The sequence below is a fragment of the Solanum verrucosum genome, unplaced genomic scaffold (genome assembly GCF_900185275.1).
Source record: "Solanum verrucosum unplaced genomic scaffold, falcon-dt-bn FXZP01000217.1, whole genome shotgun sequence".
NCBI lineage: Eukaryota > Viridiplantae > Streptophyta > Magnoliopsida > Solanales > Solanaceae > Solanum > Solanum verrucosum.
Genome location: NW_026020032.1, coordinates 1,357,646 through 1,376,009, shown reverse-complemented (window position 1 = coordinate 1,376,009; position 18,364 = coordinate 1,357,646). Strand labels below are relative to the sequence as shown.

The 18,364-nt window shown below is 34.5% G+C and overlaps 2 protein-coding genes across 2 annotated transcripts; one reads left to right on the top strand and one right to left on the bottom strand.

The window, feature by feature from the left end:
* Nucleotides 1-7,998: 7,998 nt before the first annotated feature.
* Nucleotides 7,999-9,108, bottom strand: LOC125821570 (24-methylenesterol C-methyltransferase 2-like). Its single transcript, XM_049500990.1, has one exon. The coding sequence runs from the start codon at nt 9,093-9,095 to the stop codon at nt 8,004-8,006; it is 1,092 nt and encodes a 363-aa protein (XP_049356947.1). The 5' UTR covers nt 9,096-9,108; the 3' UTR covers nt 7,999-8,003.
* A 6,518-nt stretch (nt 9,109-15,626) lies between these two features.
* On the top strand, nt 15,627-18,263 carry LOC125821525 (zinc finger CCCH domain-containing protein 15-like). The gene is made up of 3 exons (XM_049500943.1): nt 15,627-15,722; nt 16,363-17,110; nt 17,671-18,263. The coding sequence occupies exons 2-3, from the start codon at nt 16,418-16,420 to the stop codon at nt 17,992-17,994; spliced, it is 1,017 nt and encodes a 338-aa protein (XP_049356900.1). The 5' UTR covers nt 15,627-15,722; nt 16,363-16,417; the 3' UTR covers nt 17,995-18,263.
* The last annotated feature ends 101 nt before the right edge of the window (nt 18,264-18,364 follow it).

The following is an 18,364-nucleotide window of genomic DNA, read 5'->3' as shown; positions in this document are numbered from 1 at the left end:
ACTCTCCTTGCGAGAGATCATAGTCCATAACAAACAGTCCTTGCGAGACATCATAGTCCATAACAAACTCTTTTTGCGAGACATCATAGTCCATAACAAACTCTTTTTGCGAGACATCATAGTCCATAACAAACTCTTTTTGCGAGACATCATAGTCCATAACAAACTCTTTTTGCGAGACATCATAGTCCATAACAAACTCTCCTTGCGAGACATCATAGTCCATAACAAACTCTTCTTGTGAGAAATCATAGTCCATAACAAACTCTCCTTGCGAGACATCATAGTCCACAACAAACTCTCCTTGCGAGACATCATAGTCCATAATAAGCTGTGACTTGATAATCGGTTTTGTTTTTAACTTGAAGAGGTCAACTTGGATTTGTATTCAACACCATCCACCAAGACTCTGGATTTTTACTTTGGGATATGTACAGAACCTTCATTCATGGATTGGTAACTTGGGAGCTCTTTCACAACTATTTTATAAAGCATCATCTATTGCATTGATACCGGGGATTGGTATCTTCTCTTTTCCTTGCGAGACATCATAGTCCATAACAAACTCTCCTTGCGAGACATCGTAGTCCATAACAAAATCTCATTTCGAGACATCATGGTCCACAACAAACTCTCATTGGGAGACATCATAATCCATAACAAACTCTCATTGCAAGACATCATAGCCCATAACAAACTTTCCTTGCGAGACATCATAGTCCATAACAAATTCTCCTTTCGAGACATCATGGTCCACAACACACTCTCCTTGTGAGACATCATAGTCCATAACAAACTCTCCTTGCGAGACATCATAGTCCATAAATAATTCTTCTTGCGAAACATCATAGTCCATAACAAACTCTCCTAGTGAGATATCATAGTCCTCAACAAACTCTCATTGCGAGACATCATAGTCCATAACAAACTTTCACTGCGAGACAACATAGTCCATAGCAAACTCTCATTGCGAGACATCATAGTCCACAACAAACTCTCATTACGAGACATCATAGTCCATAATAAATTGTGACTTGATAATCGGTTTTGTTTTTAACTTGAATAGGACAACTTATTGGATTTGTATTCAACACCATCCACCAAGACTTTGGCTTTTTACTTTGGGATATCTACAGAACCTTTTGTCATGGATTGGTTATTTGGGACCTCTTTCGCAACTTTTTTATAAAGCATCATCTATTGCATTGATAACGGGGATTGGTATCTTCTATTTTCCTTGCGAGACATCATGGTACACAACAAACACTCCTTGCGAGACATCATAGTCCACAACAAACGTTTACTGCATAATTGATTATTTTTAAACTTGAATGGGTCAACTTGGATTTGTATTCAACACCCTCCACCAAGACTCTGGCATTTTACTTTAGGATATGTACAAAACCTTCATTCATGGATTGGTTACTTGGGAGCTCTTTCGCAACTTTTTTATGAAACATCATTTATTGCATTGATAGCAGGGATTGGTATCTTCTTTTTTTCTTGCGAGACATCATAGTCCATAACAAACTCTCTTTGCGAGACATCGTAGTCCATAACAAACTCTCCTTGAGAGACATCATAGTCCATAACAAAATCTTCTTGCGAGACATCATAGTCCATAACAAACTCTTCTTGTGAGACATCATGGTCCACAACATACTCTCCTTGCGAGAAATCATAGTCCATAACAAACTCTCCTTGCGAGACATCATAGTCCATAACAAACTCTCCTTGCGAGACATCATAGTCCATAACAAACTGTCCTTGCGAGACTCATAGTCCATAACAAACTCTCCTTGCGAGACATCATAGTCCACAACAAACTCTCCTTGCGAGACATCATAATCCATAACAAACTCTCCTTGCGAGACATCATGGTACACAACAAACACTCCTTGCGAGACATCATAGTCCACAACAAACTCTCATTACGAGACATCATAGTCCATAATAAATTGTGACTTGATAATCGGTTTTGTTTTTAACTTGAATAGGACAACTTATTGGATTTGTATTCAACACCATCCACCAAGACTTTGGCTTTTTACTTTGGGATATCTACAGAACCTTTTGTCATGGATTGGTTATTTGGGACCTCTTTCGCAACTTTTTTATAAAGCATCATCTATTGCATTGATAACGGGGATTGGTATCTTCTATTTTCCTTGCGAGACATCATGGTACACAACAAACACTCCTTGCGAGACATCATAGTCCACAACAAACGTTTACTGCATAATTGATTATTTTTAAACTTGAATGGGTCAACTTGGATTTGTATTCAACACCCTCCACCAAGACTCTGGCATTTTACTTTAGGATATGTACAAAACCTTCATTCATGGATTGGTTACTTGGGAGCTCTTTCGCAACTTTTTTATGAAACATCATCTATTGCATTGATAGCAGGGATTGGTATCTTCTCTTTTTCTTGCGAGACATCATGGTCCAACACTAGCTCTCCTTGCGAGACATCATAGTCCATAACAAACTCTCTTTGCGACACATCATAGTCCATAACAAACTCTCCTTGAGAGACATCATAGTCCATAACAAACTCGCCTTGCGAGACATCATAGTCCATAACAAACTCTTCTTGCGAGACATCATGGTCCACAACATACTCTCCTTGCGAGACATTATAGTCCATAACAAACTCTCCTTGCAAGACATCATATTTCATAACAAACTCTCCTTGCGAGACATCATAGTCCATAACAAACTCTCCTTGCGAGACTCATAGTCCATAACAAACTCTCATTGTGAGACATCATAGTCCACAACAAACTCTCCTTGCGAGATATCATATTCCATAACAAACTCTCCTTGAGAGACATCATAGTTCATAACAAACTCTTCTTGCGAGACATCATAGTCCACAACAAACTCTCTTTGTGAGACATCATAGTCCATAATAAACTTTGACTGCATAATCGATTTTGTTTTTAACTGGAATGGGTCAACTTGGATTTGTATTCAACACCATCCACCAAGACTCTGGCTTCTTACTTTGGGATATGTACAGAACCTTTAGTCATGGATTGGTTACTTGGGAGCTCTTTCGCAACTTTTTGATGAAGCATCATCTCTTGTATTGATAGCGGGTATTGGTATATCTTCTCTTTTCCTTACGATACATCATGGTCCACAACAAACTCTCCTTGCGAGACATCATAGTCCACAACAAACTTTTACTGCATAATCGATTTTGTTTTTAACTTGAATGGGTCAACTTGGATTTGTATTCAACACCGTCCACCAAGATTCTGTTTTTTTACTTTGGGAAATGTACAAAACCTTCATTCATGGATTGGTTACTTGGGAGCTCTTTCGCAACTCTTTGATGAAGCATCATCTATTGCATTGACAGCGGGGATCGGTATTGCTCATTGATATGAATGAAAAGTGTAATCATCTGTTAGAGAGGATTTCATTATTGCTCATTATTTCTCAATTACAAGAGTCCTTAAATAGATAAAAATTACTTATAACAGCATACACATGTCTATTACTCCTAATTATTCTAATCTGAACCGACTCCACTAATCTTCCTAAACAATAGCAACAAGCAAACCACTTCCCCACAATTAGCTAGATGCCAACAAATATTGTTTAAATAAAATTCAATATGTTTATGTAAAAGAATAAGACCTTCGCAATAATTTAAGGTAAGTACCTACTAAACTATGACAACAATAATAAGACCTTTAGTTTTTTTTATTATGTTTTGTCTGATTTTCTTCAATTATTTTTATATCCGTCCAAAATTAACTTATTTTAATTACAAGACATTTTGAATAAAATTTGAAATCAAATCAAAAAGAAAGACAGAAAATGAAAAGAACAAATAAAATCAATAGGAAAAAAAAACCAAAAAAACAATGAATGAAGGTTTAAAAAATGAAATAAAAAAGTTTATGTGTACTTACTTAGTTTAAATACAAGATTAAAATAAGATTTTTTAAAAAAACATAAAATAATTTTTTTTTAAATAATTCTAAAAAAATAATTACACACGTGGCGGTGCGTGTTATACAATGTAGCCAACTTTACCGGGTTGAAGGTGTCACGTCAACACAAAAGGTACACGTAAAAAATAGAAAAATTGAGTTTAGAGGCTAATAGGACCCGAGTCAAGTTAAAGTGTGTCACTGAAATTTCATCCTCCGTCACACTCCCTTCTTTAAGCAAGGCAACCTTCTTCGAATTTGAATCATCAGACTTAACTTTTATCAGATGGCAATTTTTATATATGATACCAAAGGAGGACGGATATGAAAGTTGAAATTACCTTGTAGAGGTTTGATCTCCCCAGTGGAGATTGTGAACTTGACATTTACTATAACAAAATCGCAAACAAATAAGGCCATTGCATTGATTTGAGCAGATATTGATCACTGATCTCGTCTCTAAACAACAAAGAGGCGCGAGTTGTAAAGAAAATCTCGGGGGGGGGGAGGGGGGGAGGGATTGATCAGGGTTTAAAATGAAGAACATGTCGTTGAAACAAAGAATGAGCAATGTGGGACTTGACAAGGTAGAGATCTTGTCGTATCAAAGCTTTTCAAACACACCTGAATCGCATGAGAGACTTGATTGGGATCAATGTTAGAATCTAGAATACTATGTCATCTCCGAGTTGACCCCTAATCCATCCGCAACGCCTTTTTTTGAATGACTCTAGTTTTTCAATCGAGTACTCATACAAAATATTTTTCATCAGTACTTTATTTTGAGATCAACTAAAATATATATATTTTTTACTAGAAAAATGAGAAAATGGTGCCTTAAGTTTCATTCACGAGCAGGTTTGGTCTTTTAAATTTGTCAAAAGCGAGCACTTTTGGTCTCCATCGGATATTTAACAAACTCTGATTATCCTCTGCTATACAAAAAATTTGTTATATGGTTTTATTTAGCTTTGTTTCCGAATCCTCATCGTTTAATTTCTGCATAAATGAATTGATTGTTGATTTTTTTATAACCGTTGTGTCTAGCACCTGTAATTATTTCTTACGGAGATTGACATACTTTTTGTTTTTTGATAACCGTTGTGTCCAGGTCAGTTTGTCACCACATAGACTAATGGGTAGTGAGCTTCATGGACACTTAACACTTGTAAATTGTAACACAAAAAGCTGATTATTCAGAATTAAATTATTAAGCTAAACAATTTGAAAGATTTTAATAAGTGTCGATCTGATTTTCTAAGTTAAACTCTCTTTGGTCTACTATCAAAGACTTAACCTGGCCTATTCACCGCGATAGCTGACCTCTGACATCGTTAAAAATAGATTCTTGATCAAACATTGGAAATGAGTCTCCTGAGGCTCTGGGTCAATACTGCTCGAACCTGAAGCTTGTTGTATTAGAACACTGTCCACTCATTGGGGATCAAGGATTTGCGGGTCTCTTTTCTTCAGCTGGTCACGTTTTAATAAAAGTAAAGCTCAATGTGAACGGCTTTGGTGTGAAAGACTTAAACTATACATTTCCTTTGTTGTCGTATATGTTCTCCACCAGAGTTCATTAGAAGAATTGATTTGATGAAGAATCAGTCGTATATTCTCGATCTCCACCAGTGGAAGATCAAGCAGTAGCATCCATTTTGGTCTCCTGACTCAACCTCGAACTCAACAGTCTCACCTTCAGAGAGTCTTCAGGAACACTCAGATCTGATACCAGACTGATGAACAAACAGATCGTCACTGAACCACTTAACCGTTCCCTCACAAGCAGAAAGCCTAAAATCCATTTGTCTGTTTCCTTTGGAATTGTCACCGTGACAAGGAAATACGTTGCTGAGATGAGAAAGAAGGACATGAATATTTGTTCACCTTTTGGATCAAGCAGTAACCCCGCACGAGGAACAACTTCCTCTTCTGGACGTTCCAAAACATAAGCGGTGGAAAATGTGACATTTGCATCCATAAGATTGTAGCTGATGGATGAAAGTGCAGGAGACAAAATTGGTGATGCGTATGTGAACACTGGCTCTATTAGAGAGAATTTCATCTCTCTGTGGTGACATTCATAGAAATCAAAGCATCAAATAGGAAAGTAATTTGTAAGAGGAAATGCTTTTTATTTCTCAATTATAAGATCGTTAAATAGATAAAAACTACTAATAACAGAACACACATGTCTCCTAATTATTCTGATCTAAACAACTTTGGAGTCAGTTTAGATCAGAATAATTAGGAGATGTGTGTGTGTTCTGTTATTAGTAGTTTTTATCTATTTAACGACTCTTGTAATAGAGAAATAAAGAGCACTTCCACTTGCGAATTACTTTCCTTTATCGATGCTTTGATTTCTATGAATGTCACCACAGGGCACAGAGAGATGAAATTCTCTCTAATAGAGCCAGTGTTCACATACGCATCACCAATTTCGTCTCCTGCACTTTCATCCATCAGCTACAATCTTACGAATGCAAATGTCACATTGTCCACCGCTTATGTTTTGGAACGTCTAGAAGAGGAAGTTGCTCCTCGTGCGGGGTTACTGCTTGATCCAAAAGGTGAACAAATATTCATGTCCTTCTTTCTTATCCCAGCAACATATTTCCTTGTCGCGGTGACAGTTCCAAAGGGAACAGACAAAGGGATTGTGAGGGAGAATGGACAGAGGGCTAAGGGAACGGTTAAGTGGTTCGGTGACGATCTGTTTGCTCATCAGTCTGGTATCAGATCTGAGTGTTCCCAAAGCCTCAGTGAAGGTGAGACTGTTGAGTTCGAGGTTGAGTCTGGCAGTAACAGCCGTACTAAGCCTGTTGATGTTAACTGGACCTGATGGAGCGGCTGTCTCGGGAGGTTCAGTTGCTACAACTTGAGAATTTGAACTCTGAAAGGTCGGTATATCACTGAGATGGATGCTACTGCTTGATCTTCCACTGGTGGAGAGCATATCCAGACTGATTCTTCATCTCAATCAATACGAGTTTGTTGTGGACTATGATGTCTCACAAGGTTAAGAGAAGATATTGATCCCCGTTGTCAATGCAATAGATGATGCTTGATCCAAAAGTTGCGAAAGAGGTCTCAAGTTACCAATCCATGAATGAAGGTTTTGTACATATCCGTAAGTATAAAGCAAGAGTCTTAGTTGATGGAGTTGAATACAAATCCAAGTCAATCCATCCAAGAACTAGATTTGTCACTGCAATTCCATAGTGTCGAATAATATCTAGAGAAATGTCGTTGATGTTTAGTGCCTGGAGCTTTACTTTTGTTAAAACATGACCAGCTGAAGAAAAGAGACGCGCAATTTCTTGATCCCCAATGAGTGCACAATGGAATGTAACCTTCTTTTGTTTTGTGCAAACGAAGAGTAACAATATCATATATAATATGCACTTCAACAATGTTTTGTTACATAATTTTCTAGTTTCTACGCGTCTTCCTTAGAGCTACATGTGAATGTCTATGCGAATAAGTCTAGATATGTATAGAAAAAACACAATAACAACCAATCGATCACTAATTTAGTTACTCGAAAGAGCTACAACTCGAAAATGCAGTGAAACAGTAAAGAAATAAGAAGAAACAGAGGAGAAATACAGGGGAAATAATTTCCTTACAAAAATATACACATATATGTGTATTTTATTGGACAAAAGTTTGAAGGGTCAAAATTTATTAATGATGTATTAGCTATCTTTATTAAACTTGTTATAGATGATTGTTAAATAAGATTTAACTATCAAATGTTGTTATAATTGTATGAAAGTCTATCCCTATAAAAGTCAAAAAGAATATTAAAACAAACGAAGTTGTTATAAAAAGGTTAGAAAGACAAAAAAAAATCATTATAAGGCCAAAAAACATATGTAGATATGTAGATACTAATAATGCCACTACAAAAAAAAAAATTGATACTAGTGCTAAACTGATTAATTCTATGACTAGTCATGATTTTCATCGCTAATTCGTCGATAATATCTTCGTAACTAATTAATACCCATTCATCGCGATTTATCGCTATAATCGTACATGTACTTATTCAGGCTTCCTACATAGAATCATATGCATAGGAGAGAAAATGCCAGTGTCACCTCCTTTAGCCAAATAATCAGCTGTCACTAACAACATATCGTGGACATCGACGACGCCCTTAGGGGCGATCCCGAGCCAAGAAAGTATCGTTACTACGACATGATTCCTCCAGTAAGCAATCCTCCCCATTTTGAGCCGTGTCCACCATGGTTCCGCGGGTGGCTTAGCCAAATCGCTCTCTTTAATCACCTCAAAACCTACTTTGGTTGCGATTTTAGCAATGTCCTTGTAGCTTCTCAACCCGGGCAATGCATCTCCCTTTTCAATCCCTCGAACTATCTCCACATGTTCAGGATCGTCTGAATTGTATAATTCAGTTGTAACCCACTCGTAGGATACGTAGAATGATCCAGGTTTTAATACCCGGTAGATTTCTCCGTATACTTCTTCGAGCTTAGGTGCATGACATGTAGCTTCGATGGAGTAAGCTCCCTCGAAACTATTGTCATCAAAGGGCATTTTTAGGAAATTGCCACAAACAACCTCACACATAGAGTCAAGCCCCGCCTTCTTGTTGTGGGCCCGGGCCCGTTCCACTTGGTACTCATTAATAGTGATACCAACAACATTAGCACCTGAATGGGCCGCGATGGCCCGCATTGGGCCACCAACCCCACAACCAACATCAAGGACACGGGCTCCGGGCTCCACATTCAAAAGATTAACCGCCATTTCCTCATGAATACGCGTGGCATCGTGATTGGATTTTCCCGGGATACGAGGAGAGAAGTGGAAAGACTGACCCCAACCCCACTCATATATATCGGTGACGAGATCATAAAATGTGTCAACAAGAGCGGGGACTTTATCGGAGGAGTCCATTTCATTTCCATTAGGGCCACGCTCGAAAAATGACGAATATCGATCATACCCTTCTTGAACTTTCTCTTTAGGTAGAGAACCACCAGAAAGTTGAATTGCCCTTTTACCCTTCTGCTCCGCAGAGCCAAAGAGGAAAGTAAAATAACAAAATCCACCGCCGAAAAGAAGGGTGGTGGTACAAAAAATAGTAAGTAATTCCTTAAAAAATTCCATTGGATTATAAAAGTGAATTTAGAAACAAAACAAAAAAAAAAACAGTGTGAGCATAGAAGTGAGAGTGAGAAATGAAGTGTTTTTATGGTGTGATTTTACATAACAATAATAGCGTAACTAAAGGAACAATTTTAGTATTAAAAAAATGACTTTTTCTCGTGTGATCTATTTTATTATTGAAAAGAATACTAATTCGAGTGCTAATTAATAGGGTTTTGACTAGGTTTAAGTACTTTTAAAGTTGGATTATTTAATACCTAATTTTCAAATAATAATGGAAATTGTCACCCTAGTAAAATATTTCGAGTTTTTAATTAGATAAATGTGTATAAATTAATTAATTGTTTGTACATTAATCATGTACATCTAATTTATAAGGGGAATTAACATGTGTATATACAAGTGTTATGTAAATTTTGAACCAAATTTAATTGATTTAGCAAAAATAGGTCTAAAAAATGGCAGTACATATAGCTAAAATTTTCTAATCGCATAACTGGAAATTTCAAATATTTTTTGTCCTAATTTTATGTTACTGCATATCCTAAAACTAGGGAACAAGTTATACTGTTCCACAAAATATGGATCCAATTATTTTATGTGTTGATAGTTACCCAAAATAAAATGTTATTTTTCCTCATTTAATAATACGATATAATAAAAATTAAGTAACAATCAAAATATATAAATGTTTTGTGACTATATCAAATGATGAAGAATCACATTTTATTTTGTGTAACGATCCACACTTCATAACACTTCAATATATAGATCATAAGATCAACACTTTGTTTTATAAACTATAATTGAACTTCTCTATAATAACATTTCAGAATAATCATCTTAGTTTTCTGTGGAACCGATTTTTTATGTTATGCTATATATCGTATGTTCTCTATAATAAAATTTCAAAAAATATTCAGACAAATAACGTTGTTATCGAGAGTATTTTTCTGTATTATGTTGTGTAGATTGGATTGTGCATTTTTGCTCAATAGGACAAGACAGACTTATTGTGATAGTCCATCTGAAATGAAGGTTTGTTTGATTCTAAATCTTAACATTCCTAGATATTGACCTTTTACCTATTAAGCTATGTTGGTTGTTGATGTTACATAGTTCGTAGTAAGTAATTTTTTTGTGATAAACATCACCCATTGACATGTAGACTTGTGTTAGTAATGAAATCAATAGCATACCCCCCCCCCCTAACCTTCATCTCTCCTTCCATAGAGATTTATGTTGCTCGGACTCTTCAAAAATACCTCTAAGTATGTCATATTCTTCAAAAGTTATGCATTTTTTGAGGATTCGACACGAATACAAGTTACAATGGCATTTTTGGAGGGTCTATGCAACATAGGTAGGGATGGCAAATGGGATAGAGGGGGTGAAATGTTACCCAACAAAAAATTTAACTCGCTCCACCCTGTCCTGTCCTGCTTTTGATTTCGGATTTATTTTAACCCTCTAAGCCACCTTGTTTGTGATTTGAACCTAAAAACAATCTACTAAAGGTTATCCTCTTATGTTGTATGTATTTTCTTGGATCTTATCCCTTTTTCGTATTTCGTTCTTTCATCTTCCTAATTCCTCATATAATTAAGGTTTTTCACTTCCATCTAATTAAATTAAGTTTCATTCTTGTTAGTGTACTCCCTCAACAGAGGATACTTATAATTAATTAACGAGTTAGCTACAACACTGCATTAGTCAATATGCTCCACACCCATTGCCATCTCTATCCTCCAACAAAATGAATATGCAATTAATGTCTATCATTTCAACATGACAAGATGTTCAAGATGTGCATCACATTTTACAAAATGTTCTTGGCTAAATTGAGTTTTCAGGGACCCCAGTTTGTTCAGCCATTTAATTTGCTTAATGACATAATAATGCCTTAAATTATCAGTCAATACAAATAAATGTCATGGAAGTATCAATATTCAATACCGTTATAGTAGAATTAACACATAATATTTTCAATTGATTCTACGAGCCTAAAATGGATAGCATGAAAGCAACAACTTCTTTCGATTATTTTTTTAAATATCGGCAATGTTTGAGTCAGTTTGTGTGAAAAAAAATCCCCATCTACCTAAGTTTATTGGTACCTATATATGTTGATAGGAGGAAACACGTAATTAACTAGTGGAATAGTCAAGGTGCACGTAATAGGTGATATCAAGTATCTTTTTGTTAAGAGTTAACTATCAAAAATATGTTTGAATTATCACATTTTTGTGAGTTTTACGTTTTAACTATCAGTTGTACATTCACTTTTTCTACCTGAATCATCACCATCTATGTTATAACATACATCTAGTTGAGTACATAGTGATAGTTAAATTAGTAAAAGGAAACCACTAATATTCAACTTCAAAATATATTTTAATAGATGGTGATATATAGTTCAGATAAAAAAAAATACAAATAATAATAGTTTCGGGATAAAACTAAAAGAAGTAAACAAATGGAATATATATATGTACACGAGTTGAAATTAGCCTCATTGAGTAATATTTGTGTTTGTATGGTAGGGCCAATGTGTGTGTTGCAAACTGTAATGAAAAAGAAGTCAAAACTATACAATAATATTATATGTGTGATAGCTAGCTTAACAACCTTGACAATTACTTAAAAAGAAAATATGTGTGTAAGTTGGAGGTTGAAAGTGGCATCATATTGGCTTTATTTACACCAAACAACACATGATTCAAATTAAATTGTGATTGGAGAGATATGAAAAAATTGAAAATAAAATTAATAGTTAGTTAAAAGTTGTGATAAAGAAGCAAACTTCTTTTTTCCCCTAAAGAAAATCATTGTTTCCTTCTTAAAATGGCATATACATGTTAGAATATAAAGAGGTTTTATATTATCAGATTATTTTTATTTGTTATAGCAAAAAATATATTTCATTTTAAAGATTTCAAATATTATTTTTCTAGAAAGTTTATTTGTAAATAACATTTGAATAATCTAACAGTGTATAACAGTTAAACTCAAAAAGAAATGAGTTTAGCTATTATGCATTGATAGTGTAAAATGATTTTTTGCATTGTCAGGACACGTAAAACAAAAGTGAAGAAATCGTACATAAAAAGTAAGATTAGTAACCTAAATTAAACCAGTTATAACAAGTTAAAATATAGTGATAATATAATATCTTTAACATAAGTTAAAGTCCAAAAAAGAATTTGGAAAACTAAAACCACAAACATCATTTTTGATAATCTTCCATAACAACAAAAAGAGAAAGAGTTTAACTTACACATCTGTTAAATGTCTTATAAATTAAAGCTAACTAAATGTAGTAACCTGAAAAATAAGACGTATAACTTGTTACGGCAGGTTAAAATATATTGATAATGTAAATAGTAATGTACAATATTATTAATTTATTAGTGTATATAAATTAATTTTTTTTAAAAATAATTGGAAAAACAAAACCACCAAACAACAATCTTGATAATCTTCTATAACAAGCAAACACAAGCAATCAACATATAGTCTTCCCTAACAGCAAGCTATAATGAGAATTTTGTTGTAACCAAATCTTATTATTTTTAATTTAAGAAAATAATGGAGAAAAACATGTTAAATTTGATTTTGTGAAGTAAAAAGCAGATAAATGATGGGACCCTATTTATTGTCCTTTTAAAGTTTCTTAACTGTGAAATAATTTAGATAATAATTGAATGGAAGTTTTAAATCTTCTTTCCCTTTATTATGGATTATTAAGTTGATGATTAAGTAACAAGGCATTATAAGTGATAGTGATGGGTGTGACATTATTAATCACCTAATTAAAGATTAACTATTATTTTCTACTATTGTTGCTTGCTAGTAAAATTTTATGATGGATTGTACTTTGCATAAATTGTCTAGTAATAATTTATTACAAAAAGATATGAATTTATAGCAATCTCACTTAAAACACAAGGAAAAATATGAGATTTTCTATGAAAAATCGTCTGCTGAAAATTTATATTTTAATTAGTAGTATTCACACTTTGCACGATTAACTGGCATGAGTCATTTTCATGCTAAATTAATTACTTTGTATAAATTGACAGTGAAAGAAAATATTTACACGATCTAATCACTTATTAGGTAACTAGTAAAATTACCCGTGCTTCATGCGGGCATTTAATATAACGGAATTTATAAAATAATACTTAAAACCTATCAGTCATTAAAACTAAAACACTATATTATCTTACATACAAGATTACGTAGTAACAAACATTAATAATGTAAAGGAGTACATCTTATCATTTATCCTCAATAACATAAACATAAATTAATGACTGTAAAAATACATACCAGAATCTGTAACATAAGTAATTGTGTCAGTGAGTCACTCAACAGGAGCAAAGTACATAAATATTTAATTGTGAAGAAGAAGACGTTAAGATTTTTCGTTGTTTTAAATAAAAGGAAATCCCTCTATTTATAGACAACAAAGGGTAGTGTGAACAAATGTTTATTGTGCCTTATCGGAAAGGTTACAACTATTCGGAAAAGTTGCAACATTTCAGAAAGGTCACGACCTTTCATAAAAGTCGCAATTTTTCATAAAAGTCGCAACTCTTCATTAAAGTCGCAACTTTTCATAAAAGACATAACTTTTCATAAAAGTCATAACTCTTCATTAAGGTTGCACCTTTTCATAAAAGTCGCAACTTTTCATAAATGTCATTACTTTTCATAAAAAAAAGGCAACTTTTGAAAATAAATAAATTAAAAGAAAATTTTGGTTTATGGTGGCACCACGTAGGCGGGCTTAAATTTCTCTTTTATATATATATATATGTGTGTGTGTGTGTGAGATATATGATTATAGGTGGGAGGGGGGGGGGGGGGGATAAGTAACTTCCTATATAAAAGCCTTAACAATATGCTAAGTTGCTAACTAATTATCTACCTTAGACCTTAATATATTCAAGTATTGATTCAAAGAATCAAATGATCACATTTCAGATTCAAGAATGTAATGAACTAATGTACTTGCACTAACTTGTAGCTTACACCTTTTTCATCAACTTCAATCATTATCTCTTTCCATTTAAAGATGTACTTTACTCTAACAATTTCTAATTCTTGTAATGTATCATATAATTGTCACAAAGTAAGAATATAGATAAATTAATTTAGTTTTATACTCATGAGCCTCCCCCACCCCACCCCACCCCCACACAAAAAAAAAATACCCAAATTTAGAAGGGAAAAGAACACAAATTCATCAATTGGAACTTCATCTCTATCCAAAAATAGAGTTGGTAAACTTTTGAAACTCAATTTTATTAGGCTAACTACTTGTAGATCCAACTACTAGGATATATGATTCTTCAAATAACTTAATAAAATCAAATCAAACTACATAAAGTTCTTGAATTTGATCACTTCTAGAAAACAAAACATAGTACAAGTTGCCTTCTTTTGTTTACGTAACAAGCAGTTCGATGCCTAAAGCATTTCGCATTAGCAGGTTGGAGGAAAGGATTGTAAGTTAAAGTAGTGTGATGTAAAGAAAAATAGAAAGAACATAAACATTGGTATGTACACTATTAGTATTTACATTTCTAACAAACGATATAATCAGCAAAATAAATAGTAATCCAAATGAATATATCTTGAAAATACTCAAAATAATGGTTGACGCCCGATCAAACATACAATAGTCATCAGATTCATATGAGCTATTGAGGAGTAAGCAATGATCTTCTTAAATCTATGTATCTTAAAATGGTTGAGGAAGTATATATTATAGCAATCACACTTAAAGTACATAAACGAAAGGAATGGAGTAGAATGGCCAATGCCCTCATCCCTTAATTAACTAGAGATTTCGAGTTCAAATCCTGATAAATAGATAAATTTTATGTAGGGATCCTTTGACCTCTTTATTGGTCTACCCGATGCAAATACAAATAAATCAAGCAACTAGTAAACCTTTTAACCTTTATTGGTTTATCCGAATCAAGCAAGTAGTAAACCTTTTGTCCTTTATTGGTTTGTTCGGTACAAACGGGCAGATAAATCAAGCCAATAAGAACGTTTTATCCTTATATTGGTCTACTTAGTGTGAATTCAGATAAATCGAACATATATGGTGTATTTTACCCCTCTATTGATCTATACAGTGCAAATTTAAATAAGTCAAGCCAGTAATATAAACCACAAATATTTGAATATATATTCCCGCTATAAATCAATTCGATTTCCACTTCATATCCCTGAATTCATTAGAGTTAGCTTAATGAAATGACGTTAATACCCTCGGAAACTTGCTACATGTGAACTGATTTCAAGGGCAAATAGTGTCAAATAACTAAATTACGATTCTGTTACAGTTACCAGAAACAGAGCTATACATACACTAAAAACGGTTACTATTTTCGTTTTACCCAAACTACCCCTCCCTGTCTCTGATCAGTGATCAAGAGAAATCTATCTTACAAGTATATATATATATATATGAAGCTCTTTCATCTTCCATTATAGCAGAGCTCATAATTTCTCTTTCTATGATTTTACTCTTTCTCTCTCTAGAAGAATTGGTGGAAGAATAATCAGTATCCGCAGCTCACTTCTAGCTGCTCGTTGCTGTTTCATCAGGTATCATCTTCAAAATTCTTCAATTTTTATCCTTGAATTTCTGATTCTGAATGTGTGTAGATTTCAATTATGTGTTTTCGTGCTCGACTCTGTGTGCATTTTTGCTTCTGATTTCATTTTTCGCTACGATTGTAGATCCAGTTCTATGTAATACTTGCTAGAAAAGTGAACTTTTAGAGAGCTTGAGTAATAGAATGATCGTGATTCGTGAATTTTCATCCATGTACGCGTATATATGGGAGGAAAAACTGCTTTAAATTGAAATGATTTGCTCTGTTTACATCAGAACAGTGAAGTATTGTTAACTTTCATAGCAACTTTTAGAAGTACGTTTGAGTTTTTGTTTACTGTGTAATGAGAAGAAAAAGAGAAATTTCGAAGCGATATTGTTGAATCTCTGTTCGGATTGTTGTCATCGAATTGATGCGATTTTATAAAATTAGAACGAAAACAACCGGTTGAATTTGTTTCGATTAGTATGTAGAATGCGAATTGTGAAATCAGTTTCACTCTGAGTTTCAGTAGAAAAAAGAGAGGATTTTTTACTGAATTTATCATATTCAAATGCTAGTATATAGAAAACGAATTGCTTATTTTTGAAGAACTGATTGAAAACGTTTTCTACGTTTTACATCTGCAGCAACTTGCACAAAATCAGCGTGTACCGAAACACGTTGATTTTGAAGCAGACGAGAATGCAGAGGGAAATTTCAACCACCGGCCGCGGAGGCGCATACAGCTATGACAACGGACTGCCATCGCCGTCGGTACTCAGCCAGCCTACCGCCTTCGATCTAACCTCACTCTACTCATCGATGTTGTTTCCTCCTACCGGACTGTTACTCGACGACAGTCAACCGTCAACAGAGACAACAGTGACGCCGGTACTAACACCTCGATTCCGTCAAAATCACAGCTCTCAATTGCTTATCGACCAGCATTATCAACAAGATCTAATGGATCGTCACAGCAGAGTGTTATCTCAGCTCCTTGAAACAGAGAAGAAAACTCTAGCTCTTCGTCAAGAGAACATCAATTTGAAAATGGTGAATTTCAATTTGAACAATCGACTGTCCTTGCTGCTGAAAGCTTATTCGGATTATGGGCCTTCATCGGGTTTGGGCCTGGATAATGGGCTGAGGAGGATGCATGTTGGTGTTGGACATGAAGAGGAAACATCCAGTGATGGGCATTCATGGGAAGACGTAGTTGCGGATCGTCATCTAAGCCCAACTAGCGTGATGGACTCGGGTCGGGCAGATGGAGTGGATCGGGTACTATTACCCAAGAGTATTTCAGTACGTTCTAATGGTTACTTGAAAACAAATCATGCTGCTGGTGGAAGTAGGCCACATAATCGGACCAAATCATCATCAGTCAACACAGCGGTAAATATTTCTTCTATATTGCAACCTTATTGATGATTCATATAGTGAGCTAACAATAATACCAAATTCAAATCACGAGTGTAGTTTGGAAGGCTAATGTGTACACAAATCTAACTTTATATCATAAAGATAGAGTTCGTTTCTAATAGACCCTCGACTCAAATAAAAGAAAGAAAGGGAAAGTATTCAACATATAGTACAAATACATTATGCCCATAGACAAAGATTCCACTTTTAATATAGTAGTAAGATCTGCGTACATTCTACCTTCTCATCTCAGACCCAGCTTTGTAGGATTACACTGGATTTGTTGTTGTTGTAGATGGTTACATTGCATTAACAAAATTTGAATAAAAAGGAATGCTTACCTTCTATCTAGCTAATAAGTTTTATAGGCTATATCATAAAGATAGCATACCACAAAGTGCATCTATTTACTTGTGTTCTGTAACTTTTTACCCTATTGAAATTGTTTAGAATTACATTTTCAGCCCAAGAAAATTGATATGTTATTAATGTGTCCATGGCCTAAATCACATGTTTTTGTGGTGATAACACAGCAAAGGGTATATGTGAAAGGAGGAAGCAAGAAGGAAGAGGAACCACTTGAATTAGATGTTTACAATCAGGGCATGTTCAAGACTGAACTGTGCAACAAATGGCAAGAAACAGGGGCATGTCCATATGGAGACAACTGCCAATTTGCTCATGGCATTGATGAGCTTCGTCCCGTCCTACGCCACCCACGCTACAAGACTGAGGTATGCCGTATGGTCCTTAATGGTGATCCTTGTCCTTACGGCCATCGCTGCCATTTCCGCCACAGTCTTACTGACCAGGAGAAACTCATGAGATCACTCAACAGTAAAATGAGATCAAACTAATAGTAATAATTTGAAGCTTAAATTGAAAGATGTGTTTATAACAAAGTAAAATAATTGAATGAATGCACATTGAGAATTAAATTGACTCTGTAAGTAAAAGAATAATTGCATCACAAGTACTCAAGAGAGCAGGATGGTTGTGAATTGTGACCATAAAGAGAGTGGCTTGATTGCATACAAGGTAAAAGGGCAAATTATTTTCTTGTAATTCTGTTTACGTTAATGTGGTACATTTGTTGATACATAATGATACTTCTATGGAAGTGTTTTGTTTGTTTTGTCTCTTCCAATGTCTAGATAAAGACTCCTTTAGTAATGAATGATTAATTCCCCCAACCATATGTCTTTGATTGTAATTCAAATGTTGATT

Excerpts from the sequence above, each read along its gene's own strand:
- LOC125821570 (XM_049500990.1), bottom strand. The coding sequence starts at position 9,095 with ATGGAATTTTTTAAGGAATTACTTACTATTTTTTGTACCACCACCCTT.
- LOC125821525 (XM_049500943.1), top strand. The coding sequence starts at position 16,418 with ATGCAGAGGGAAATTTCAACCACCGGCCGCGGAGGCGCATACAGCTAT. Across the intron at positions 17,111-17,670 it reads CATCATCAGTCAACACAGCG|CAAAGGGTATATGTGAAAGG; the intron begins GTAAATATTTCT and ends GTGATAACACAG.